At 36.6% G+C, this 27,515-nt stretch overlaps 1 protein-coding gene across 3 annotated transcripts; it reads left to right on the forward strand.

The window, feature by feature from the left end:
- Window positions 1–27,515, forward strand: TANK (TRAF family member associated NFKB activator). 3 transcript variants are annotated; one of them, XM_068687678.1, is made up of 10 exons: window positions 1–154; window positions 696–829; window positions 4,428–4,574; window positions 7,802–7,910; window positions 8,729–8,841; window positions 15,779–15,958; window positions 17,221–17,297; window positions 19,345–19,463; window positions 21,015–21,595; window positions 26,023–27,515. In XM_068687678.1, the coding sequence occupies exons 3-10, from the start codon at window positions 4,476–4,478 to the stop codon at window positions 26,188–26,190; spliced, it is 1,446 nt and encodes a 481-aa protein (XP_068543779.1). In that variant the 5' UTR covers window positions 1–154; window positions 696–829; window positions 4,428–4,475; the 3' UTR covers window positions 26,191–27,515. The 3 variants fall into 3 exon arrangements, with proteins under 3 accessions (XP_068543779.1, XP_068543781.1, XP_068543780.1); XM_068687679.1 differs by having other exon boundaries at window positions 54–72; XM_068687680.1 differs by lacking the exon at window positions 696–829 and having other exon boundaries at window positions 28–154.

Genomic DNA, 27,515 nt, shown 5'->3' on the forward strand with positions numbered 1-27,515 from the left:
AGCCGCCCGGGGAGCGCGGCGGCGGCGCCCGTCACATGGCGGGCGGGCGGGCGGGGAGAGGCCCGGCAGGAAGTGAGTTCTGGTTCCTGGGTTAAGGTGCTCGCAGGAGCGAGCGCCCTGTGCCGGGAGCGGCCGCGGGCTCCGTGAGGCGCTCGTAAGTCTGAGGCGCTGCTAACGCCGCTCCGCTGCCTCCCGCGGGGAGCGCCGGGCGCTCGGCCTCGGGGCTGCCGGGCGGGCTGCGGTGCCGGCCTGCCCCGGCCGCCCTGCTCCGCTCTCTGCCCTGCCCTGCCCTGCCCTGCCCTGCCGTGCCTTCGCCCCTCCGCGCTTCCGCCGGCCGCTCCGGGGCAGCCGCTTCTCCCGCGGGGCTCCGGGCAGCGCCCCGGGGCTCTGGGTGCCGCGGAAGGGGCCGGGGCTGCGGGAGCGAGGGCAGCGGGGGGCAGCTCCGGCGAGCGGGGGCGCAGAAAGCGGCGCGCTGGCGGCGCCGGCCGGGGTGGGTGTGCCGCCCCAGCGCCCGGGAAGCCGCAGCCTTGCCCTGAGCTCGGAGGGCTGGGACGCTGCCGGGGCCACCGGGGCTCTTCCCGGGCTGCCGGCGCAGTGCACCCGTGCGAGGCAGGGCTTCTGTCCCCCAGAGCCGGCTCCCCACTGCAAGTGCAGGGAGCGCTCGGTCTCCCTCTCACAAGTGATTGCCTCAACAGGTTTCCAGTCCCCATGATGATGGCAGTGTAACTTACAAAGTATTTCCATTGGAGAAACTGTTTTGAAAGCAGAAATATGTAGAGGAGTGCTTGCTGCTGGATGGCATCTATGTGCTCGTATGAATCTATGAGAGGTAGGCACGTGTATTATGAATGGGTGCTTGTATACACATGATTAGCTAAAGCCTTATTTCTTTGGTATTGAAGGCGTTTCTGAGGCACTATGAAAACTCCGAGTGTGTCTCTGTGGTGATCCATGGTGCTGGGATTTCATGATGTGTGCAGCAGAAGGTTGCTGATTTTTCTATCGGGGCTTTTTTGGCATTCGACTCGCAGAAAATTCATATTACTGCTGCTGTTTATTTTCCCACCTGTGCCAGTGAAATGTTTTTCACTTGAAGCAAATATTTTAAGAGCATCTGCAGGTTTCCTTGAGTTAGTTTACTTTAAGGTTTGTCTTACAGTATTGGCTGTATCCAGTTGTTTTCCAGTGTTCAAGTCTGTACTCAAAGGTGAAATTCAAGGTCCCACTGCCGCTGGTCAGGCAGCACAACACTCAAAGCTACTCACATCTACAGGACTCCCTTATCAGGCAAACTCCAGAGTTAATCTCTGTCTAATTCTGTCCTTGTTAGACTGAATATAGCATTTTGTATTGCTGCATCTGTTCTGACTCCATATTGCTGTTAATAGTTGTGAAAGAGTCTTTAGGATCTAATGAACATCTAGCATGTCAGTTGCTAAAGATCAGGGTTGTCAGCTTTGGGCTGAATACGTTCCAGTAGCTATATTGATGCAGCAAGGCTTGGTTAAAATAGTGGGGGTATTTGTTTTTTTTCCCTCCTAACTGGATGAAGGGAGCAGAGAAAATGACAAGGAACAGTTGGCAATTTCCCTGTTAAATATTGATGCCTATGGAGGAGAAGCAGGAAAAGGAGCCAGTTTTTTCTAATTGCAAGGAGTTCTGGATATGAGATAACTGCTTCTTATATTATCTATTTATTCCAGCAACAGGCAACTCAGGGTGTGACTACAGAGCAGTTTAATCCAATCTAAATCTAGACTGCTGCAGTCCTGCCCACGGCTAGTCTCATGTTCCCACTGCCTCCCTGTGTTGGTAGTAATGCTCCAGCAGCATTGCACTGAACTAGCTCCTGTTGAATTTTTTTGAGGAAGTAGGCAGCTAGTTCTCTGGCACAACTCAACTGTGTAGCATAAAAACACTGACATTGGTACAAATAGGTGGCAAAAATACATGGCCTGAGATTTGGGAAGGCAGGAATATCTTCTCCTGTGGCACTGTAGACTTCTATCACCATTATATAACCAAGACTTCACACGACAATTTTGAAGTTCGTACTGCCATTGAAAACAGGAGTTCTGTCTGCCTTTTGCTTTTCTGCTCCTGCATTGGCTTTCCTACTGACACAGGAGCTTGTGCTATCATGCAATTTGAAGTGGTCCATGAAACTAAAAAAAATAACATGGCAAAAACACCTTTAGCATCTAGTTTTAGGCTGGGTCAGTTCATTGATACAGTGTACAGCAAAGCTGCTTGTGCTTGCAGAAGTAAAAGGGTAGGGTGGAAGCAGAAATGAGTGTCAAGAGTATAGGGGAATACAGGACCAATTCCTCTGATAACAAGCAGTTCCATCTCTAAGCGTCACTAGTAATTAATTTTATTGCTTTCTGCTTTCTTACATGAAGTCTGGTTTTTAGGGAGCTACCAGGAAATTAAGAATTGTGGACTTTTTTTTCCACAGAATTGACTATAAGCAACCATTCTCCTTATTCGTACCTACTGAGTAGAAAATAAGGCACAGTGCTACAATTTTGTCTGCTGGATCAATTGTTTCTGGTACCAGCAGTCCAGACGAGAGCAGAACTTTTTGTTAATGCTCGCAGTCTGAATCAATCAGTCAGTAGAGGACTGGAAGTCAGGCATAAATTTAGAGTGCTGTTTTTATCAAACTGAGATTGAATTTGCACACCTTCATTTTCTACAAACAGTGAGCTGTCCAGAGCTGAACCCCATTCCCTCTATTGGAAGCTGAACTTAGTCTTTTAAATCTGCTGCAGTCTATTTCTGATGTTACGTTTTATAGGTACAGGACACTACAGTTGATTAAGTAAACTGTAGCAAGCTAAGTGTCTTCCAGAGAATTTCAGAGAAGAACAAAATCAACACCAGTGCAAACTCTGCAAGTTTTTAAGGAATGTGAGAGCACATTTTCAATCACTTTTAGCTATAACAACACCCTTCCTCAGTTTAGTACCTGCCCCTGCAGACAAATGTAGTATCTGATTTTATTTGTTGAAATACATAAAACAGTCCTTCATTTGAAGTTGAAAGAAGGTCTATTTATCTGTTTCAAGATGTGTCCCAGGTATTACAGGGAATGTTCCAGCTAGTGGAGGGTTACTCTTTGAGGGATAGGGAGGGTGGATGAAGTAGTTTGTGTTACTGTTTTTTGAGACAGTAAACATGTAACTGAGATTATAATCTAAGGAACTGGTGTTTAGAAAACAAAAACGTTTTACATGAAACAGTGTAGATGTTACACAAAACTTTGTGAATTTCAATAATACTTGTTGTATCAAAGGGTCCCTAAATGTTTCCAAGCTGTCAAAGAATTTACTTTAAAGTAAAAAATTAAAGTAGTAAATGTTACTAATAAATGTTACTGCTGGAGTTGAGACAATTGATTTTGCAATATACACGCATCATTAAAATAATGTTAACAGGACAAAAAAATGCAACATCCATACAGTACTACATTGCACTTTCTAAGAAAGTCAAACCACTTTTTTGAATTAAGCATCAGTGATGTAGAAGATATTCAAGAGCAAGAAAAAAATAACAAAAGCTTCAAGCTGCAGTCCTTAGGATTTTTGCCAGGGTCCAGGACAGGTTATCCTCATCCCCGTCTTTCTATGGCTTATCCTCTCTTGACTGCATGTTTCCTTAGTAGTGTCTGTGGTTTATGCACGATCCCAGAAGACAGTGATAGGTGACAGTGGCTGTTCACACTTTGTACTGTGAGGTAACCATGCTAATATTGAATTAGGAGAGGAGATATGAATTACTGCTGTTTTTTTGTTGTTGTTTTGTTTTCTTTTGTTTTTCCATAGTGCTGGCCCATTTTTGCTGTTTTTGAGAATTCGCTACCTGTCCCCTATTACATTACAATAAATTTTAATTCTATATTTTTTGTAATCTATTGTTATAGAAGTAAAGGAACTGTGTCTTCAAAGTTCAATCTCTCTTGAAATTGAAGTCTGTAACCAGTTAATATTGTAGTCTTATGCCTCATGGTTCACAAGCTTTATTTTCAGGAGCTGATACTGAAATTGATCACAAAGAGTAAAAAGTTGATCGTAATGTGCGAAAAGGTCTGAGTCTTACTGGTTGATATTACTAATTTTTTAGATAAAAGATGTTTTAATTCATCTTTTGGTGCTGCATGTGTTTTTGTTTTCAAATATGGCATAGAATAGGTTGTGATGTGACCTAATGTTATTAGCTTTTTATCTTTGTATTGTTTAATGCCAAAAGCTAGGTTTTGCTTTGTTTTAATAATGTCTGTTACTTCATAATTGTATAAACATTAAACTGTTGGAAATATCATAAATTTAGGTAATTGCTTGAATCTGATAATAATACAAGTGATATTATATTTATTTTTAGTTATACACTTCTTAGCTTTCTTTTTCCTTCTGATTACTTTTCAGGTCTTTTAACTTGATCATCCTTTCAGTGATGAAACAACACTGGGAATTATGGACAAGAACATCGGAGAGCAGCTTAATAAAGCTTATGAAGCCTATCGGCAAGCATGCATGGATAGGGACCATGCTGTGAAAGAGCTACAGCAAAAAGTATGTGTTGGGTTCTGCACTGTATTTGTAAAGCCACCCTTTCTGTGGAGGATTGTGGTACATGTAGATTTCGGTTTCACTTTGGCTAGGCACACTTGAGTACATCTGTTAAAGTTGAAAATTACAGTTATACGACCAGGCCAGTAAACTGCAGAGTAATTCGTTAAGGTGTGAATGTAGTAGGTGGCTTTCTGGTTTTCAACCTTTAATTTATTATTATTTTTCTTATTTTAAACATAAGAAAAGTGTTTTCTGTTTTGAAGGATTAATCAAGTCTTTTAATGTAAGCAGTAAAGATGTATATGCAAGTTACCCAGCTTTATGAAGGATATCTTGAAATTTAATTTGGTTTATTCAGAAGTGACCAAATTTTAAGTTATTACTATAAATAGTGTAATCAAATTAAGTTATTAAATAGCTTAAATTAAATAATTTTGTGTTAATGGGAGAATATGCCACATGAATTATTAACTTACACAATGTAAAAGCCAAAGGTCTTAGTGTGTTAAGCACTGTGCAAGCTCTTAGGACAATATTGCTTGAAACAGTTACAGCAAACTTATCTTAAAATGATTAGAATATTTATTGATTAAAAAAAAAAAATCTATACATTTTTTCTTTAATTATGAAGCAACAGAAATAGATTTTGGAGGCATCCTGACCAGTTAGGAGCACCTTTGAATTCTTATCTAGTTTAGTGTTGTAAAAAAACATTGCTTAAGCCAAAATTCTTCTAGGACTTATCATATGTGCCAGCATATTGCAAAGCTATCAGTTTGGGAGTTTGTGATACAAATTTTATTGTGCATGTACTTCACAGCAAGGAAAACTCTGTTAGCTAACTGCAAGGCTTGAGTGGTTTAGACAGGACTTTCCCATACTTCAGTAGAACGGGTAGGTTGGGGCTTTATTTGGGGGCAGGTGAACCATATTCAATGTCAAGTTATATAAGCAGTAGTGCCATTGGGAGTAAGGAAATGCGTACTAGAGAGCATTCTGATAGCTGGGTACGATCTTACCATCCATGCTCATGTCAAAATAAACTAGCCAAGGCCCTACAGAACAAGTATCAAGTCATTCATTCACTGTTCAGCCTAACTACGTGCCTAGTCTGTTGCAGCAGTGCGGATGCAAATCTGTAGAGTTTTCTGCACTTAACAAGCACAGGAAGCAAGTCAGATATATTTTGTGCTGAAATTGCAACTAACTTAACAAAAGGCAACATACTTCAGAATGTTTGAGAATCTTTTGAATTCCCTCTCTTGTGATGAAAAATTATTTGAAGGAAAAACAGTCAAGTTAGTACTTCTGGGGCATCTAACTACCTGAAAGAAATTTCTGCCATAGAAAGAAGACATCAAATACAAGGTCAGGATATAGCTCTCTTCAAGTCCATGGAAGAAAATCAGAAAAGTGTGAGATCACTAATGTTAAGTGAACTAAATGCTTGCAGTATTTCCCTCTGCATTTTCTCAGGTACAGAAATCAAAGGCAAAAACCTTCCATAAAGGATTGCCATTTGTTCAAATTGTTGCCCTAATCAAACTTGCAGTAGTTGATTCCATGGCTTCAGAAGAGAATGGAAGTATTTTTTTAGGAAGAGTTGATACTATAACTAGTTGGGGTATTTTTGTTTGTGTTGTATTTCAGTCTTTTTATTCAAAAAACACGAGTTTGGTTTGACCTTTGTATGGTGCCTTGCTATAGTAAATTCCTCTGTTCATTGTGTGGATTTGTTGGATTGTCCACCATTCTGTTGTTAACAGTTTACTACTTAAGTTACCGATAGGCCACTTGTTTTGCCAGTCTCTAGAGCTGGGAGCCATGTCAAGCACACAGAAGCCAGAGTCATCTCGGCCAGATGGTGTTTGATACAGATGGATGGTTGGTTGTCATGCAGATCTTCTAGTTGGTAACTTGTTGCTGCCATCTGACTCAAGGAATAATTTGTGCACACTGGCTGTCAAAAGCATCTTCTCTTCTGTCTGTTTTAGCTGTCATGTCTGTGCTCTGTACAGAAGTGTTGACAAGACATTGCTGTTGTACATTTTCAATTTGGTTCTCAGTGATTTTTCTGCTTCATGAGGTCTCTTGGTAGCTGCTGGAGTGTACTGCTCTTTGATCACTTTTTTTTTTAAACTCTCATAGTACAACTACTACCTGGCCTTCTAAAATAAATTTTGTTTCTAGGTTTATTCCTGCCTACTTCACAGACAAGCATATTGGGCAGTAGGGGTGTGTGGAATTTAAAAATGACTGAGATCAGGGAATTAGAAAGCAGTATGGATAAATAATAAATAGAAGACATACCTGTCTTGTCCCAGGTATTGACCTGTTCAATAATAGGCATATTCTTAATTCCAGACAAATTCAGTGCATTTCTGTAAGTTTCCTTGCTGGGATTTCACAAGTTTTCTTGCTTGTTTTTAGTGCTACTGTAACTGCAACATTAGGTATGTGCTAATGAAATAATAGTTCTTGAATATTAGCATCTTCCTGCCACCTGACCATGTGTTCAATTAACTGACTGTCTAACAACATTTATACTCTTTGGTGAAATGTGAGCAGCCTTATTAGGCTCTGTATGGCCTGGTTATAGCACAAAATAGAGCGTAACTAGATGAAAAATGGGGCTAATTGGCTACTCTTACTTTCTGCTTGTTTGCTTCTCCCCCCCCCCCCCAGTTTTCTAGGTTAGAATACCAAGTCTACTGCACTCAAAGAAACAGGCAAAATCTCTGTACGTAGACAACTAGTTACTTACAAGGTTGTAGGGAATAAGCAATGTTGATTTAATTTAAAAACCTATCTTTCTGAAAGCCAATTTCTATATAATTTATTTGTTAGAAAATACAGGGGAAGAAAGTTATATCTTTCTATGGATAAACTAACTGACCAGCATTCTGAAGAAGTAAATGCTGTAGTTCTCATTTTAAACCCTATGTGTTCTATGGCTATGAAAGAAGACTCCTATACTTAATTTATCCTATCCTTTACAACTGCTACAGTTGAAACAGTTACTTAAAATCAGGATTTATTTATTATACCTTTTCTAATCAGTGCAGTCTCAAAAGTACAGACTTGCCAAAGATGACTGTAGTTGGGTTTTCATGCAGAGGTCCACAACTACAGTCATCTTTAAAAATCAGAGATGTTTTTTATATGCTAAATAGGAGACCCCTAGTCAAAACAAAATAAGACTAATGCTAATTAAATTATATTTGCAGACAGAGAACTACATGCAGCAAATACGTGAACAGCAGGAACAGATAGAGCTTCAAAACAGCATTATTGCAAAACTGAATTCACAGTTAGCTGCTCTGAATGCTAATAGAGGTATGTACTCCAGTCTGCACATTATTTCTTTTATGCTGTGTTGCATTGATGAATAGTTTTGACTTTGTTGCTTCAGCTTTTACAATATACATCTCTCAGAGCACTATCATACTTTTCTGCGAACGTGAGAGTTAACACAAATGTGCTGTTTCAAAATCTATTTATAAAATGCAACACTTCTGAGGTCTCTCTGTATCCTCTTCAAGAAATGGTGAGATTTTTCTTTAGATGTAGAACCTGCTCACACTAAAGTCAATAAAAGTTATGAAAAAATGGATTCAAATCAATCACTACATTAAGCACGTCACGTAATTACTTTTACAATTATCTGTTAATAAGTTTAACTCATAGGTTGCTCTAGATGTGAATGCTATGATTATGTCTTTTACATTAGACAAGTCTTGTGATGCTGATCTAGTGGATAACTGAAACTTTATAGCAGGTAATTCTTTCAAATCAAATAGTCATTGACAGATAATTTTCTACTGTTTGACTGTAGTACACAAATAAGAAAAGAGTCAGAGTAACCATGTGTTAATCTGCCATGCTCATTAAATATTTATTCACACTAGCCTAACACTCCTGATTTTCATAAATAATAGCAAAGTAGTTGGCTTTTACTTTTAAGAATACATGTACGTTCATTATTGCTAGATGAGTCTTGCATTGTCTTTAAGCGCAGAATTGGGTTTCTCTTGCTTGTTTAGTGTGAGGGCTTGCTCAAGGAAAATAGAGAATTTAATGTCAGCCTAGCATATTTTGATTTTGCTTGTACATCGAAGCTAGATGGGGAAAGATGATGATCTTTTTATTTTAAGGTAATGTGCATCCCTACATTCTGATGCATGAAGACATTGAAACCTCCAACTTATCATGTAGCCAGCTCTCTGAAAAACTGAACATAGCAAAACGAAGAGAGAGACTCTTAAAGGTATGGTCATCTGCAACATGTTCAGCATAAGATCGTATTTGTGCTGTGATGATACTATGAGAACCTAAAGAGAGAACTGAGATTCTTTGTGGTTGAACTGTTCTTCTTCCAATACGAGATCTTCACCTGAAGTGCACGAGTGTGGTGCCCTGTAGTCTGATTAGTTGAACTAAGCATCTGTCTTTGGTCCTTCTTAGTGCAGTTTTTTTTTTTGCTCCAGCTCCCTAGAATAATTTTCATCAGAAAATAGGAACTCACTTATTTATTTCTTAATGGGCCAAAAACAGTGGTCAAGAAGGGGCTCCCTCTTTCTTTCACAAGAGCTATTCACATCACATCACAGCCAGCCTGCATATTTTTGCAAGAAGAAATGAAAAATCTGCACTTGAGGAGTGATAAGGTGGGAAATAAACTATCCATTGCTCTGGAGATGCTGGTGATATGTTTGATTTTTCTAAATAGCTAATTTTAATACAATCTCTCTTCCCTCTTCACCTATTCACTGAAGTAACACTTAAATTTTCACTACAGCCTGTTGAGAGCAACAGGAATAAGAATAAAATGGTAGTGTAGAATAGACAGGAAATACCGTGAATGGATTTTGCATGTTGAGCAAACACAGTGACATAGATGCACAAAGTTGCATTGTTCTTATCCTAAATCATCTTATTCTGTTTTGGGGAGCTGTCATGTAACGCAGGCATCTCTTATTTTTGAATATGAGTCTCCATAACAGGGACTTTGTAAGTCAATGTTAAAAAGATGTATATGAAATCAGACATTTGATTTAAAAATAGTTAGCTTCAGAATTTGTTTCCTAAGCCTGAGCTATGAACAAACGAGTTATACTAAATTCATGGAAATGCAGTTTTTAAACAGAAATGTTAATTTTAAAATAACCATATTGGATTACTGATGCTTATTTAATTATCTTGAAGAAATTTCACTTAACACTAAGCCTTTCCAAACATTTTAAACGTACTGTTCTCAAAGATTTATATACACTCGCTTTTTATTTAAAAAGTAGTCTTTACATAATTTTTCTACACTAAAATCTGTAATCACTAAATGTTATTTTTTTTCCTGACCTTCGCATTTTATTTGCAGTACAACACAGGGTTCACTCTGTGATGGAACATCTTTGTGTATTTTTGCATTTCTCTATCTTGAATTGGATAATAATTGTATCTTACGGTTGCATGTGGAGATGTGACCAAGCCTAATATTCCATATTCTTGTTTCAGATTGTTTGAGGACAATAGTTTTATGTAACTTAGTCATATAATGGAAAAGGGAGCTGTGTTATCTGCTCTTCTCACATGAAACACTGAGAAATTATGTGGTCTATACAGTACATTACAGGCAATGCATGAGAGGCAGGAATCATTATTTTAGAGGCAATTTTCTTAATGGAATATGTTATTTGTCTTTATCTGCATTTTGATTTAGTCAGTTATTACAGCTGCCTCTCAGCACATTCATCTGGATTTTGTTTCATCTGTGCCGTAAATGGGAAGATTTTTGATAATAACTCCATGCAGAATCAACTATATAGAATATGTGCACTTAAGCCCAGGCACAGTCCCTGTCTTCCTGAATAAATGAAGTCAGGGTAAAAGTAAAAATAATAGCAATAATGGAGCTGATTCTTCACATGACAGGTAGTCAACTAGTAGAGCTTCCTAATCCAGGAGTAAATTGGACAACTTCATGGAAGATAAATATATTGAGTTAATAGAAATGCAGAAGCTATGGCTAAGAAGGTCTGGCAATTTATTTAAGTTTGTATCACGAATACCTCCTTTTTTCTTGTGTTCTTCCCTAGACATCATCTTTTAACTTTTTAGACCAAAAAGTCATCAACCTGCCACTGATCCAGTGTATCTAATTCAATAAAGTGTTGGCTTTTTTGGCTGTTCAAATTTGAAAGCTCACGTATTTTATTTGAAAGCATGTATTTTTCTAACCACATTCTATCCACATTCTGCATTAAACAAAATGAAAGTTCGACAACTTTCTGTAGCCACTGTCCTCTATCTCATTAACTCCTTTATTCTACTTCTCCAGGAAAAAAAAAATCAGGCTTGCAAAATGTACAATTCTGGATAATAAATAATTAAAGACTAATTGTACAAGTTAAAATGTTGCTGTCTGTCCTTCCTTGAAACTCAGAGTTTCTCCCATGTCTGGAATTGTGTAGGTTTACCGATACCTATTGAAACTGTCTTTTGCTAAGTCAAATAGGATTTCTTTGGAAGACTGGAGAACTATATTTTGTTCTCCAGTAAAGTTAATAGAAATGCTGGATTGCTTGTAATAGGTGTATGGTTAGACCTTAAATTTCAGAGGTTTAAAATGAGGTAGGGATTAGCTTTCCTGTTTTCCAACCTCAAAAACTTGGCCATACTTGTTTATTTTGTCTGCTGTTGCCTATTTTCATTGCCAGTGTGTCATAAAGTGTTTTTTATCAGGCAGTGGCCTGGTCAGTACCAAACCATATACAAAATTACTGGATATTTTCAGTCCTCTACTTGAGGAGACCAAAGAGACCTAAATTGCTGCCTTTTCAGGTGCTGTTTTTCAGAACTGCCTGGCTTAACTTTATTAACTAGGAAGAATGTGGATCCTGTAGCTGTTTCATAGCCAAAGCTGTCCAGCAAACAGTGTCCCACAAAGCTTCTTTTGTGTTATTTCTAGTACAGAGTTATATATCAGAATTGTTGCGGTGTCCATAAAACAGGAAGCGAAGTCAATACCTATGAAGAAAATAAGATCATGTTCATATTTTACTTGGTCAGGAACCTCAGTATAAAACACTGTGGAGTTTGTCAATCAGAATTTCTTGTACCACAAAAAAGGTGAAGAAACTGTGTGTCAGGAATGAATAATGCATATGGCATACAAAATTGTTCATTCTACAATAAATGTTTAGGTTTTCCTCATGCAGACTGTAAGCAAAGGAATGGCAAATACATGTTAGTCATCTTTGTGCTTAAAATGACTTAAGTGACTAAGAGCAGCTACTGCAGCAGTCTTGTACAGTTGTATTGCAGTCAATATCAACTTCACTGGTGTTAGTTTTTCTGTTTTTGACACAAAGCTGTGCTTTATGATTTTATGCTGACAAGTCTATATATTTAGCTATCCTTTGCTAGGGATACAATGTATGCACTAGGATTAGTTAGGCCCTGCGATGTGTTCTAGGAAATTTTGGTATTGGTAGCCTTTTCCTTATTGCTTCATCTGTTTAGGCTATCTCTGCCCAAAAATAATTAAAAGTTTTTGCTTAAGCTGTTAAAAGTCATTACAGTTGATATTCCTTGAAACCACTTAGAGTAGTTTGTAAGTTGAATAGTATTTTTCATTAAAAACCATCTGCAAGTTTATTTATCCTAGGAAGCCACTGAAACAGGCCATTATAGCACACTTCAGGGAAAAAATAAAGGGACCTGCGTTTGCAGCAGCACATTCTGGGGACTGACTGGCCGTGCAGCGACTCTGCTGGAAAGGATCTGAGATCTTGATCATTTACCCTATGAGAAGAAGATGAAGAAACTGGACTTGTTCAGCCTGTAGAATAGATGACTTGAGGGGAAACTAATAGCTCTCTAATACCTTCAGGGAGGTTATCAGGCAGGCAGAGCCAGGCTCTTCACAGTGGTGCATGGCAAGAAGGTGAGAGACAAACACGAAAGGTCCAGAGTGGACATAAGGGAAAACATTTCAATAGGAGGAAAGACAGGCATCGGCAGAGGTTACCACTGCTTTGATTAGAAGGCTGATCTGAAGAACCTTTGAGGTCCCTTCCAACTTGAGTATCCTATGAAGTAAGGCCTCTCCAAAAGAAAAGATACTGATCTGTTCATAATACAGATGTAACCTCTCTGTTGATTGCTAATACCAGCATTCTTAAAAGATCCATTATGTGGCCAAGTCCTTGTCTGAGTAGGTATCACCTGTGTGACATACTTGATTGCATTAAGCTAAAACTTAACGCAATTTATAAATGTTACCACATTGTTTGCAAACACCCAAATTCAGTCAGTATTAGAAACTGTAAGAGGATCAACATATGAGAGCTTATATTACTGAAAGATCCCCAAAGATGTAATAATTTTGCAAGTGTTTTTCCTGGTGTGACAGGCTGACAGTGCACAAGACCTGATGACTTACACTGGTATGCACTGATACATCTTCACTGAAACATGTTGAATGGCTCTTCTCACATTGGTTCCCACATGGATTTTCTCATTGTTTTCTTAAATCTTGTCCCCACTTCCCTTTGGAAAAGATAGGAAAAATTGGAGAGAGCTACTGGCTGTTACTGCATTGCTCCCAGTTGTCTGGAAGCTTTTCAAAGTCCGTGTTTTTTGGAGCTGTAGTAGTTCTGAATGGATAAATGGTATGTGCAGATCAACGCTGTATCACAGGCTCACTGAGTTAATTCACTGTACTTAAGTTAAAGTTGTTCTTCAAGGGAAAGTGCTGTGGTTGACATAAGCTTTTTTGTGGGTGTTTGGATTTCCAAGCATCCCATTTTAAAAGGAAAATACAGGAGAAGCTGTGTCCCATTTGCTTTTTAAACGGGAAATGGAATTTGACCAAGGAGTGTTTGGGAACCCTGTTACCAAATGGCTCTGTTGTGGATTGGGGCCTGTGAACCCACAGAATGAAATGTTACTGACTTCATGTTCCTGGAATGGCAAAATGTAGTTCCCCATACCATAGGTACTGTTTTGTGCTGTCTTAGATGACTGGAGCGCTCCCTGGTAGCTATGTTTGGTTTGCTCTGCGTGACCCAGGTGGAGAAGTAACAGCTTAGCACTTTTCATATTTAACTGTGGCTTGATGTATGAACTAAACTGGTCATGAGCCATGTTGCTGTATGCTTTCCATGTTGTACCCAAAACAATACTGAAGCCTTCTTCATAGATACTATGAATTTGTTATTATTCTTATGCTGCATCACGTTTTTCAGACCTTTGTAGTCTTAGAGTTACGTGGAAAAGGTATATAGTTTAAAAACTACATCCAGCTTCAGCCTGGCTATAACATTCTTCCAAGTATTCTCAGATCTGTTAAAAATACTTTTATGCATGCCTCCATCTCCTCTTAACATAGTTTGTGGTTGTTTTTTTTTTGCACATTGCTCTGTATGATTCTTTTCTCAATCATCAGATATTTCCTGAAGTTGCTCTGAACTTTCTGTGCCTCATAGTGCTTTAGTGTTCTTGTTGTGCCTTTTGAGAAAATCCAACCTAGTTGCTGTAGCATGTTAATGAAGTTGATGGTCCTCAGGGTTCTTCGGCCTAAAATCTTCAGATGTTTTGCTTTTTCCAGAACTGCATCTGAAAACCTTTCTTCTTTTTTTCCTATGTTGCTGTTGTCTTTTTTTTTTTTTTTCATACGCTTCCCTAGATTCTTATCTACTATGATGCAGTGTACAGATTCCACACTAGAAGACTATAGAAATGGTTTCATGATCTGTCCTATGAGTTCTATATACTCCCCACAACACCTGTCAGCAGAAGAGTCCTCCAGCCATAGGAATTAAGAAGTTTGCAATACCTAAAGCAGAAATGCCTTGCCAGTTCAAAGGTGTTTGAATGACTGGGTATGTAAGATCTGCGCATTGTGCTGAGAGGGGAGTTTTGCATTTTTAGACAGTGTTTTGAACCTACCGAGCAGTTGATGTTTAATCTGGATCCCTGGGATCCCACCCAAGTCCAGAGCGGCACTGAAGCTCTGAGCTTAGGTTTACTTTATAAAGTCACAATTGATGCTGGGGAAAAAACAATGCCTTCAAAGCCCTTTTTCTGAGTTTGTTTATCCAGATAGGATAACTTCTTGGCACTAAAATGTTGTGTTAGCTGCACATGCATACATCCATGCTTAACCACCTGGTGTCTCTGTAGACCAGCTCTAAATCTATCCCTGTATGACTGTCATTGTCTAGTTTGGGTTATCTCACTGATAATAGCTTTGTATCTTATAATTTACATTAGCATTTACCTACCTAATCTCCAAACACACAACCTCAATCTATTTAGGTCGCGTTTGTAAATAAAACATATTCTTCTCAGAAAAGCGTTTATTTGCTTTTTTCCTCTTTACCTTGCTCTACCTGCCTACAGACTATCGTACTGCATTCCACTTACATTCCATCTTGCAGAGTAAACCCCTTGGGCTCTTGCAGAAACAGACATTGGGCTTCAGGGAACACTATGCGACACTTGATGCAGTTCAATATCAGTGTTTCTAGATATTTCATAAATTGACAACTATAAGGTTTTCATAGCTATGTTGTTTGTTTTCTTTTAATTTGTTTATTTTGATTCTTTTTTCTTGAAAATTATTCAAGGACTACTTCTGTGTATATAAAATAATAATCATTCCTTATAGAATTCTTCATTCCATCAAAAAGCTCACTTACATAAAAATTCTCCAAATTACCAGATCTGTAGTTAAAGTGGGACCAGCCACTGCTTTTTATTTTGTAAATCTTGCTAGCATTGCAGTATTTGTGGGCTTGTTAAAAAAAACAAGGTAGCTGCAGAATATCACCTTTAATTTCAATCCATCTTAAACAATGTTAATTAATTATTATTTTATATATTAAACATACACTATGTTGTAAATAAGATGCTAATGTATATGGCACAGTAAGTGAATCAAAATGGTATTTTTTCTATATTCACCAATATGACTCAAATTCAGAACATACAGTTGTTTTGAGTAATCATCTATGATCAGATACATCTATGTGTAGCAGTAAAAGGTCTTTACTATCAGTTCAAAATTAATATTTTAGCTAATAATAACGGCTTTTATTTATGTTGCAGAATCTTTATTTAGCTCTTTCTGGACTGCTGAATAATGATATTCCACAAAGCTCAGTTCTATTAATCGTACTGGCATTTCTAAAATTGTTTTTTAGGAACAGTTAGAAAATGAGAGCATGAAGTTGAAGCAACTTGAGGACAAAAACAGTCAAAAGGAAAGAAAGCTGATGTCTATTATTTCCAACCAAGAAGATAAAATACGATCTCTGAAAATTAAATTGAAAGAATTAAATGAAGCACAAAAGAGTATGCAGATGCCAATATACAAAATGGAGGTAAGATAAGATTAAAACAAGTGGAGATGAAAATGAGAAACCAAACTTTTGAAAATTATTAGTTTTTTCAAACGTGTTTATACTAATTGTTCTAAGAAAACTATTTTAAATGTCAACATTAAATAGTTACTAGGAAATTATTAATTTATATAAAGAACATAGGTAACCGAACTATTTAATTCATTGATTGGTTTGTATGTTATTTTTACATTGTCATTATAGTGCTATATTTGTGAAAACCCGAGATCAGTGTTTCAGTTTTATAATTTTCAGTTGGGATTTTTCACCAAAATTGAGTTGTTTTTTTTTTTCTCTTTAACCCCACCCTATTTTTGTGGTAAAATAGCATCCGGAGTGAAATATAGCTGCGGGATAGCTGTACTGCAGGCTGAATGCAATCTTATAAATATATTTTAGCTAGCTAATTCAAAGTGACTGTAACTAAAAGGACAAAGCAACACAATTCGTTGCCCTCAGACTTACCAAGCAAGTATTTGCTTGACTTTTTACAGCAGCTATTTGTAACCAATGTAGGGACATTTAAAGCAACTCAAATATGCCAACGGGAGCTGCAGTTGCACTCTATTACCAGGTAGGCTATGGGTCAGTGGTTATAAGCAATATATTGAAACCAGATAATTTGGCAGACATATGATCAAGATCTGAGTCTGATGTGGAGCTCATATGAACATAACCGGGCTATTTGGTAATGTAGATCTAGGGGAACTGCAGCTTAATGACTGATTATCATAAAAACTTTTAATACCTGGCACTGCCTTAAAACTATGTAATACTAGAGTGAACCACAAGGTGGTAGTCAAAGTTAATAACATCCAAAAACCTGAGCGGACTCTTGACACGTTAGCTTTTGATGTGTTCATTGAAAATTTTTGTGAATATATTGATTTTTTTAAGAGATGAAATTGCTGGATACCTCAGTAACAAGCTTATATGCAATATATAACATTAACTTGTACATGTTTAAAACAGACTTGCAGTGAAGCAATATTCTTAGAATGAGTGTTTTTTCAAGAAAGTATGAGCAGAGGAATGCCACACTGAGTTGTTAAAAGCTAAACTAAAAATAAGACTTCACACACGAGGTAAAATAAATAAATAAAGGGTTTTGTCATTTTGTGAATGTTTTGAGAGCTTACAGAACGACTAGCTGAAGGATACTGTGCCATTTTTATTCATATCAGGGTGAAGAGCAAAATGAATATGCTAACCTGTGATTCATACTTTTAATTTTTTACTTCAAGGTGAAAAGTAAGAAAGTTGCTCCAGATAAGCCTGAATTATCTCTAGGATTCTCTGCTATTTCACCAGGGCATGCAAGGTAAATACTTTAGCAACATTGTGTCAACTTACTTTTAGTTGTCTTTTCTGATACTAAGACCTGCTATCTCCATCATTCCCACATAGTATCTTAAAAATCGGGCAGCAGCAGGGCGGGAGAGCAACAGAGATCAAAGAGTTAGTGTGGGAAGGAAATAAAGCCAGTGACCATGTGGAATCATAACAGGGCTTTGCACGTATATAGAGTTAAGTTGGAAGGAAGAAAAATAGCCACTTGGTTCAGCAGGAGGTTAAACTCTGTGGGAAATAACTGTAGATATTAATGCTGGGTTTTGGATAAGTATTAATTCCCTTGCATTAAATCCTTTCAGAGCAGGAATGTACTACCATAATGGATTAACTGATGGCAGCACAGCAGAGGAGCCTGCTGCGCTGCCAGGAGGAGGTCTGATAGTCAGCATGAAGAAATAATTCTTGGCCTGATCCATCCTAAATGAGAGTTTGAAACCAGGTTTATCTGTAAACTGAGGCCAGCCAGCCCTGGCAACAACCAAGGAACCAAAAGCAGTGTATTTCCCAAGCAAGCGTTCCCCCTTCTGCCAGTGTTTTGGGAAAAATATTGACCAAACTTAGGTTTGCATTTTTCACAGGATAGGCAATAATACTACTTAACAACCTTTGCTGGGGTCAAATAGAAGGTTCTTAAAGGTGGGGCTTAGGAGAGTATTAGGGAAAAGTATTGTGAATTCTTCCTGCCTTCTTACATTCTTGCCAAGGCAACTGGTTTTGGCCACTCTCTCACATAGACTAGGTAAACTGTGTGAATCTTTAGTCTGGATCATTACTGCTATAGGATAAGAAAGGGGGGAAATAAGACTCTGATAAAGACTCTTTTTTTTTTTTTTGTCTTTACTGATGTATATCTAAATGGTTATGGTATATCTACGTTTGTTATGGTATCACAAATGCCTAGCAAATGAAAAATGGATTATCTAATCATATGTATATTTTAAACCTCCAATTAAAGATTTAAGTCTTTTCTCACTTCTTATTTATTGAAATACCTGAACTTTAACTCCTTCTGTAGATGTTTCTTTCTTGAAGTAAGATCCAGAAAGACATTTGTTTTCAAAAAAAGAAGTGCAACAGAAGTAGGAGTATAGCTCATGATACTCCTGATTTCTGGACAAATAAGCAGTAAAAAGGAAAACCATTCATCAGATTAAAGAAAAAAGATGCAAAAGAGAACACAAGTCCAGTTTGTCACAAACTTAATTTTTTCATCTTTATAGTTCATTTTATAAAATCCATTATGTGCTTAGACATATAAACTGCTCAGCAGGTTTATCTAAATTTCATGAGGGAATTTTATTGATGCATCAATAACTGAACAACGTGATGCGTGGTGCCTTTGGGCAAATAAAATTCAAACCAGCACGGAGAGCTATGTCTACTAGTTTTAATGCAGATAACTAAGTATCAGATGGCCATATGATATTCTAGAGATGATATACTGAAAAGACCCCTCAGAATAAAAGGAGAAGTCATACGATGTTGTATAAAAGAGAGGAATGAGTTTACTGATGCCTCTCAAAAATATTAGGTAGACAAAGAAGGAAGGAATAATAACAAATGCTTGTGTGTTCCTTCTCATGCAAAGTTTGAAGTCCACAGGAAACAGTAGAAAACAGTTAATGCCCACAACAGTGGGATCCTATTTTGCCTAGAATGGGATGCAAACAGTATCTTTCACACTCGTGGAATAAAAGCTTTTCCACTGATACCTGAGAGAATTGAAGGAAAAAAAAAAAATAAAGGATATTTCTTTGGGTCCTTGCAGAGTCAGGCCCTAAGCTTGAATGTTTGTGTGTATGATATGACTAAATAGGTATTTGACTACATTTTTTTTCTCTTTTCTACTTGCTTTTACAGAGGAGAACAAAAATGTATATACATATGTTGAGGAACAAGCTCTCCAAGAAAAGTAGCTTACACTATTGTTTTTCTCTGGTTTGTGAGTGTGACTAGATTAAAGGTCATAATGAGCTGAAGTGGCTGATGCTTTAATTTGTAATTTGATCTTCTAGGGAGAATCTGGAGACTATTTTCCAGGAGATGAAAGAAGAGTGTCATCGAATATGTATGCTAGCCAGAGAACAAACAGACCAACTGAGTAAATTTAAGATAAAGCCAGAACCTGAAACTGGTAATATCATACTTAAGCTCTTATTGTGATTCAACTGTTTGAAAGCTTTGCTTTATATTTGAAAATACTGTAAATTACACATACATAGAAGTACTTCCACTGTTTACCATCTGCCTTTTTCAAGTCTGTTCACATGGTGCTCAGTATTTCACCAAGAAAACGCACCGCCAGTTTTGGCATTCCATGACGAACGCTCCAAATCACATGCTATAAAAGACAGTCGTCACATCAATGGCTCTCATAATTGTTTTGTCCCTTGGAGTGAGAGGCAGGCACTTACTACATGTGAGATCCTATCATACTGTGTGAATGACAGCGCTTGCTTGCTTTTAATTTAGCTGTCAGTTCAAAAGATGTCTGTTATGAATGTCTCTAGCCCCATATCTCTTAGAGGAAAACTGCTGGACTGAGGACAGTCAGAGGACTGATTGCCTAGACTTCCTTGTGCAGACTTTTAAATACCGTTTTTGTTATACGGAACAAGAGCTTAACCCAACATTTCCTGAAAACAAAAGGCAGACTTGATTTTTGTGGCCACTGGAAGAGATCTTGAATGTCCAGTTCTGCTAATGCTTGTATTAAAATATAATTGAAGCTATTAAGGTTATTCCTACCAGCTTTGCTTGATAGTAGGGTCAAATTATTTAAAAACAAAACAACAACAAACAATGGTTTCAAAAAATACTTGCCAAATTTACACTGATACCAACATTTGTTTCTAAGTAAAGTTTCGCCTTTGCCCAAGTTTTGTAGATGTGCTAATGTGTAACTTGTGGCTTCAAAAGGCTACATCCGAACTGTAATGTTGTATTCTAGTGTACACTACTAAACTTCATTGTCTGGGGTATGGGTGCTTCACAATTTATTCCAGAATTAATTATTTTTCTTTAAATATGTTCCTAACTCAACTAACTATGTGAAAAGCTGTACATCATATGGATCTGTTGAATTTTTATTAATTCTGTGGCCCACATTGTTACAATATCTGAGTGATATCAGAAGACCTTTGCACAGTAAATGTACAGAGCCCCCAGAATAAATGGGGAATACTCAAAACACAGGGGAAATATGGTCCATCTTTTGAATAATTGTTCAGTTTAAATATTTACCTAATTTGAAAGTTGATGGGAGTTTGGTACCTGAATACCTTCTCAAATCTTGTTCATGGTGCCTAGCGTGTTCTTGGCACTGCATGTAATAGTTTTGGTTCCAGCTTCTATTTCTGCCAGAACACTTCAGTAAATATATGCAAGTATGTGTTAAGAGTATGGGACAACATAAGTTTCAATAAAATGGAAATGTTTATAGCCATAAATCAAAGAGAAATAGAATTATTAGAACAGAATTGTTTCCTTTTATTTCTCTTCTGATAATTTTTGAGTCAGAGCTAATGCTTGTGGAAAAAAATACATCTTGAACTGATTTCAAAGAGACAAAATTAAGGTTAAGAAGCCAAGAAGGAAAATCAAAACCTTCACAGGAAAAATACCCCAACATCACACCTTGAACAACGATATATTGCTTAATGTTTTCTTTAATCTTTCTTCACAGAAATACAGTTTTCCATGCCGATACAGTGTACTGATAAAACTGATGAACAAGCAGAAGAGCTTTTTAAGCCTCGGGTTATACAGGATATAAATAGAGGTGCATCATGCATCACATCTATCACACCAAGAGGAGTGGGCCAAGATGAGGACAACAACTCTGTAGAATCACTTTCTAAATTTAATGTCAAGTTTCCACCTACAGACAATGACTCTGCTTTCTTGCAGAGCACTCAGGAGAAACCAACGGTTCCTTGTACTGGTATAGCTGAAAACATGCTTCAAGATCATCATTTTAACCTGGAGCACAGAGACCGTGCTGTTAACCTCAGTAAATTGGAACCTAACTCATTTGAAGCTCGTGGAGTTGATCTCATGACCTCAGCTTTACAAAGCTTAACTACTGTTGACAAAACAAACCCCCCAAATCATGCAAACATGCCTGTAGAAAATACCCGTGACAAAACGTGCTTAAAAGCAGCAGACACTGGTTTCACGTTTATACCTAAGCACACGAACCAGGGATCACCTGAAGCAATTTTTCCTTTAGAAGCTGCTGGGACAACCGTCAGAGGTCCTCACCAGGTATCTTTCTATAAATACTGTACATTCAAAAAAAAAAAAAAAAGGAAGTGATGCAGACAAACGCATTGCTAAGGTCTCTGAGACAGGAATAATATATTCTATGAGGTATCTCACCAGTCTTTTTTTAAGCCAACATATTTTGTCAGTTCTTCTCCCTGATACTGAGGTATGTATACAAGGAACTTTTCCAGGGAAATAGGGCAAGACTTTAAGTAGCTGTAAGCACTGTATATACTTGCACAAATTTCAGTTCATGTAGATGTTAATTGCTTCTATATCTGTTTCAAAGCTGTCATTAATCATAAGTTGCCCCCTAGATTGCTTTCCTTCTACCCTTGATCTCAGATGAATAGGGCACGTAATTGTTTTAATTGTTTTTAATGTACAGCAGAGAATATGACAAATGAACTAATTAAAAAACCTAAACAGATAAATACTTCACTGTGGAAAAAACAATCTACTTTTTATCTGGTATAAACAGCATCTCGTTCCTCCCCTCTAAGAAAACTTAAAATATGTTCTTCATAGTTTAAGCAATCATTAGGAGAACATAATTATTTATTTTTATAATTGAGCGGAAGTACACTAAGATACCTAAATCATGTTTATATAAGTACTTTGAGCTTGAATTTCAGTCGTAGCTACTTGAAGTCCGCGGGCATTCTGAAAGCAAGGCCCAATTGCTGTAGTGCAGGCTAAGGTTTCAGCAGGTTGTATCATCATATCTCTGAATATTTTGCTTCATTTGTGTGCCATTTTCTTTCAAATGAAATTGCTCAGAATTTATAGACTTTGATTTCTTTTTCCTGTTTTTTTTTTTTTTCCTACATTTCTGTAGCTTTTCTCACACCTCCTGAAAGGAGAACTTTTTGAGAATATACAAATAGTGATATATAGAATTCTCTGAAGGTGGATTTGGAATATTTTTCCTATTTACATTCATGTGTTTTTTATGTTCTTTGCTAATGATAACGTACGTGGAGATAAAAGAGCTTTACCTCTCGATTTTGTTACTGTATGACATGCAAAACTGGCATTTGGGAAGCATTTGTAGGACATCCTACCTTTTACGATTTCTTCTACTAACACCAATTCTAGTTTAATTTTCCACTGCAAACCAGTTTGGGATGAAAAGTTTAAAGCATAGAAAGTTTGCTTTTCTCCATTATTTTTATTTTAAATTATATGCCTGATTTTTCAAAATGTATTTTAAATACCTCTCTGTTATGTAGGAGATCTCAGTTCTATATTAATTTACTAATTACAGGTTTTATTGTGCTTTATTTTTCATTGGATCTTCCGTTAAAATTGTGACTGAGTTAAACAAATTAAACCACTTATTTTGTCACTGGTAGAATTCCTGTGGAGCTGTGAAGTATTCGCTCCATTGCTTGTTACTCTTCTCTTTTTTTTTTGTATTTTCTCTCCAGCTTGTTCTTTTACTAGTTAGTCTGTGTATCCGTTTTTCAATAGATGGCACCCTGCATTGTATATTACAGCAAGTGAAACAGCTGGTATGTGATTATAAATTAATAGGGGAGTATGCAGCTTAAAAAGTAGACAAGAATTGCAGTTGAATAGCAATAAGCTATTCAGCTTATTGTCAGCTATTGGTTTTATCATTGGTATTTCTGTTTTTTTTTTTTAAAAAAAAGGATATTAATTTGGGGGCGTCACTTAAAATGTAAATGATTTACTGTGTGGAGAAAATGTAATAATGCTAACAGCTGGGGAAAAAAGGCAAATACTGTTTCAGTATTTATAAATCATATCTACATAGTACTGTAGAACATGTAAGACAGCTTAAAATGCATCTTATCCAGAGACTTGTTTGAACCAAGCCAATATTACTTTAACATCTAGTAGTCTTTCTGTCTCTCTCAACATCCATCACTTCTGTGAAGCTGCCTTCAAAAGCTGTTTTTTTGTTTGTTTTTGTTTGTTTCGTTGGCTGCTTTTTTTAGTATTTTTCCTAGTGAATTGGACTCAGCTTTGGAGTTTCTTTCTGACTATTAATTCTGCTGAAGATTTGATTCACAGATAATTATACATGTAGATTAAAATAATATTTAAAATGTTACTTGCATACGTGCCCTTTTTACTGTATTAACCTTAGCAAAAGCTATTAATAATACTTGTTCTTAGTATTTTTCCACCTTTCTAGGGAGTAGTTATGTTACCATCATCCCTGCCACTGGTGAAGCTCCAGTACAGAGGAATGAGATACCTGATTTTTTTTCCCCTAGTGTAGATAAAACTTTCAAGTATTTACTACATATGTTAACTTATAAAATGGAAAACCCCATAAATGCAGTAGATTTGGCAACAGTAAGTTCTTGGAACTGCTCTCAGTTGCTGTAATAAATTTAGCTCTTTCCTTCTTTGTGGATACTAAATGTGAAAACTCAGTACTGTTTTCTTAGGATATAACTTTTAAAAAAAACATGTGACTGAAAAGAGCAGCAGATTAAAATAAGCATGGATATTAGTGGACCTAGGATTTTACAGACTACTGTTAATTGAGACTTGCATATAGATGCATATGTTTATCAGTATTCACAGTTTGAGGGGGTTGTTTCTACCAAAAACATTTCTAAGAATGTTCACGATTTTAAAAGCAAGTCATTAGTCTATTGATCTTAATCTGAATATTGTTTTGAAATGAAACACCCACTTAAATACATCCCTATTCTGAAAAACATTTTAAACATATTCTTAACACTCAAAGAAAGAAATGGAAGTTAAGTGTTTGCTTCAGTGTGTTGCTAGATGAGTATCTTCCCTTGTCATGCTTCCAAGACTGAAAATCTAACTATGTCCTTAGTGGGATTTTTACAATAATATTTTATCTTTTTTTTAAACGGTGCTTTACATAATAGGATATTAAAAACAAGTAATTCTAAACACATTTCATTAGGGATATTTAAGTGTGTCAGTGTCTAGATAAATTTAATATGCAATTTACACCATCAACATACAATAAGTAGGCTCTTTTAGCTGAAAAGAAGTGGTGTGATTGCACTTAATTACTAATTAGTCAATTTAATTATATGGATTGCTGACCATAATGAAAGACAGTAAATCTGCTCCCACTATCTGATAAGCTAAACACTGTTTAAATGGGGAATGGACAGGAAATTGTCTCCAAGTTGTAGCTGGTTTAAATACAAGGATTAACCACTATGAAAGCCAGGTTAGTTGTACAGTAAATTATCATAGCAGAAATAAACATTAGATTCTAACTATTTGGCATGATAAATTTGAAGAAGAGTTGAAAATTAAAACTCTCTGCTAAGTATGAATAGCAAGAAATTTAAAACTTCAAGAGAAACTACTCTCTAAAGTGTTCTTGCTTGCCTTTCCATGTGTGATTGAAGCAATATAGAAGAAATATGAGCCAAAAAAAAAAAAAAAAACTGTAGGGCGCTCTCCTTTTCTAGGTTCCAGCCCCACATAAAGCTGATACCAACTCACCGCCGTTCTGTCTACTTTGCAGTCACAGCAGTAGTTTTCAATTTACACAAAACCTTATCATCTTGGCCATGTAACTATGTATTTTATCTTGTGCTTGTTGCTAATACCAAAGTAATAGAACTTAATTTTTAACTACCTGAAAAGTAATAGAAGGCTTTCTGAGTCCTAGTTGCCAGCAAGCTATATAGTCTACCCTCTCACTAAGAGCATGTATCGGGCTCAAGTCCCTATCGTCAGGTAAACAGACTTGTTGGCTTTCAACTAGCTAGCTCAGGTACCAAGAGCAGTAACAGCTGCTGAACCAAATGTAGCATAGTTTACAGAATTGCCTGAATGTAGATAGATATTCAGATGGCACTATTGATGCTGTCATGGCAGAAGGAATCCCAAAACTGAGATTATCTTAGACACATTTACACTAAAAGGCAGTCAGATTAAATAAATAACTTAAGCCATACAACGTTGCTCTAGTCATTTTGTAAGTTAACTGAAAATTAGGTGTGTACCAATAAGAATAGAAGTCAAATGTTTCATACTAGCTCTGTACAAGAAGTATGTATTTTATCCTGAGGCAAAAATTTGTTATTTCAGTTTAAATTGCTACAATGTCCTGCAGCTTCTACAGTAAAGTATTGAAATACAATGTTAAAAGCTTTAATATTTATTGTACTGATACTACGGAATTCTGTTCATAGCAGTATTTATCATTAATAGATATCAAGGCGTTTTAAGCATTTGCAAGAATGTTATGTTTATGGAACTTAAAATCAAAACTTAAAAAAATCCTGTCTTTCTTAATTATTTAAAATTAGGTAGTAGTTAATGTCTCTGGCAAGGCATGTGTTAAGTACACCTACTCTAAAGAGACAGGTATTTTTAACATAAATATAAACCACAGCATCATGGAAATCATATCATAAACCACAGCAATAATCATTTTCTGTTTCTTTTAGCTCATTTGGCAGCCTCAAGACAATGATTTGCTGGCACAAGCATATACAGACTCTGAACTGAATCAGTGTGGAGTATGTGAATTCTGTCGAGAAGTTTTCCCACCATCTATAACATCTAAGGAAGATTTTCTTCGGCATCTGAATTCCCACTTTAAAGTACAGTCTTAATGTATGAGAATTCAATGGATCACTGTTTTTGCATACATTTGATTTTTTTTATTCAATAGATATGCTAAGAATTTAAGAATTAAGACTTGTAACAAGAACTCATAACTGAAATTGTCAGATAAGCACATTTTTAATTGTCATTTGACAAGGTAAAATGGAACTGTAAGTCAGTACTGTAATACATTATTGCTTGTTATGCTTCAATATTACCATTGGGATTGTTGTTAAATGCCTTTTTTTTTCCAATTAATCTTTGTCTGAATAGGCTCAAAGTCATGATTATATTTATGAGTACAGATTTGCAGGATTAATTCCTTAATCTGGGTGGGGAAATTGGTGTAACACTAGCATTTTTTCTCAATATCCAGTTATGATTCTCTTCTCCTTGAAGTAAACAGAAAGGAGAAGTAGGCTCTGATTTTTAATTTCTATTATGAAATTTCCAAATTTAACTTATAGTAGTGAACCTCTTAATTCATATTCTTGCAAAATCATCAGAGTAACTGATTGCCTAGTGTGCCAAAATTAGGATAGACTTCTTAATATAAATCAATGGTTGACTTTCTGAATTGTTTTCTAGAGAGATTAATCTAACACAGCACATAAATGACCCTTTTGCTAAAATGGACTGGTAGCAGTTTTTTGTATGTCTGATAAATCTTGTTTTAAAAAAAAAAAAAAAAACTATTTTGTTAACATACTGTTCTAGCATTAATCATTAGTAAAATACTGCCATAGAAAAGGGTATATTACTATGAAGGATGGAATGAGAAAAGGCTGAACTGTCCCTAAAACTAAGAATACCAAAGATTATTTACCTTTCCTTCTGGTCTGTTATGAAGGATTGTTCAAGTCAGTTATGGCCTAGATGGGTGAGGGGAAAACCTAATAATGGAAATCTCAGTGACTTCACTTTTAACCTGAATATGCAAGAGTGGCTTTCTCAATGCAATATGAATTTGTGTTTAGGTGAAACATTGCATTTTGATAAAGTTTGCACATTTTATGGAATTATAGGGTTCAAATTAAAAAACAATGTTTTTTTACTAAACAATTTAAATTAATGATAAAAGGTGACCTAGAGCTTTTTGCATATGAACTGAGTATAGGGTTTTGTCCTGAATTTTGATAATTAGCATTAATATTTTTATAGCAGCAAAGCATACCACTTTTTAAAGATTTGTTCACAGGTGACTTATTTCTGGAAAAAAATGCACCTGCATCTTTTTTAGAAATGGATTTTTCTGCAGTTATTTGCTGTATTTTAAACATCTCATGTTTGTGACTGGCTGTCAACAGAGTGTAATAAACAGCAGTGTACAGTG

Source organism: Anas acuta, chromosome 6 (genome assembly GCF_963932015.1).
Source record: "Anas acuta chromosome 6, bAnaAcu1.1, whole genome shotgun sequence".
NCBI classification, from domain to species: Eukaryota; Metazoa; Chordata; class Aves; order Anseriformes; family Anatidae; genus Anas; species Anas acuta.

Bases quoted from the DNA above. Each gene is read 5' to 3' on its own strand.
- TANK (XM_068687678.1), top strand. From the start codon at position 4,476: ATGGACAAGAACATCGGAGAGCAGCTTAATAAAGCTTATGAAGCCTAT. The intron at 4,575-7,801 runs GTATGTGTTGGG...TTATATTTGCAG, and splicing joins TGAAAGAGCTACAGCAAAAA to ACAGAGAACTACATGCAGCA. The intron at 17,298-19,344 runs GTAAATACTTTA...TTGATCTTCTAG, and splicing joins ATTTCACCAGGGCATGCAAG to GGAGAATCTGGAGACTATTT.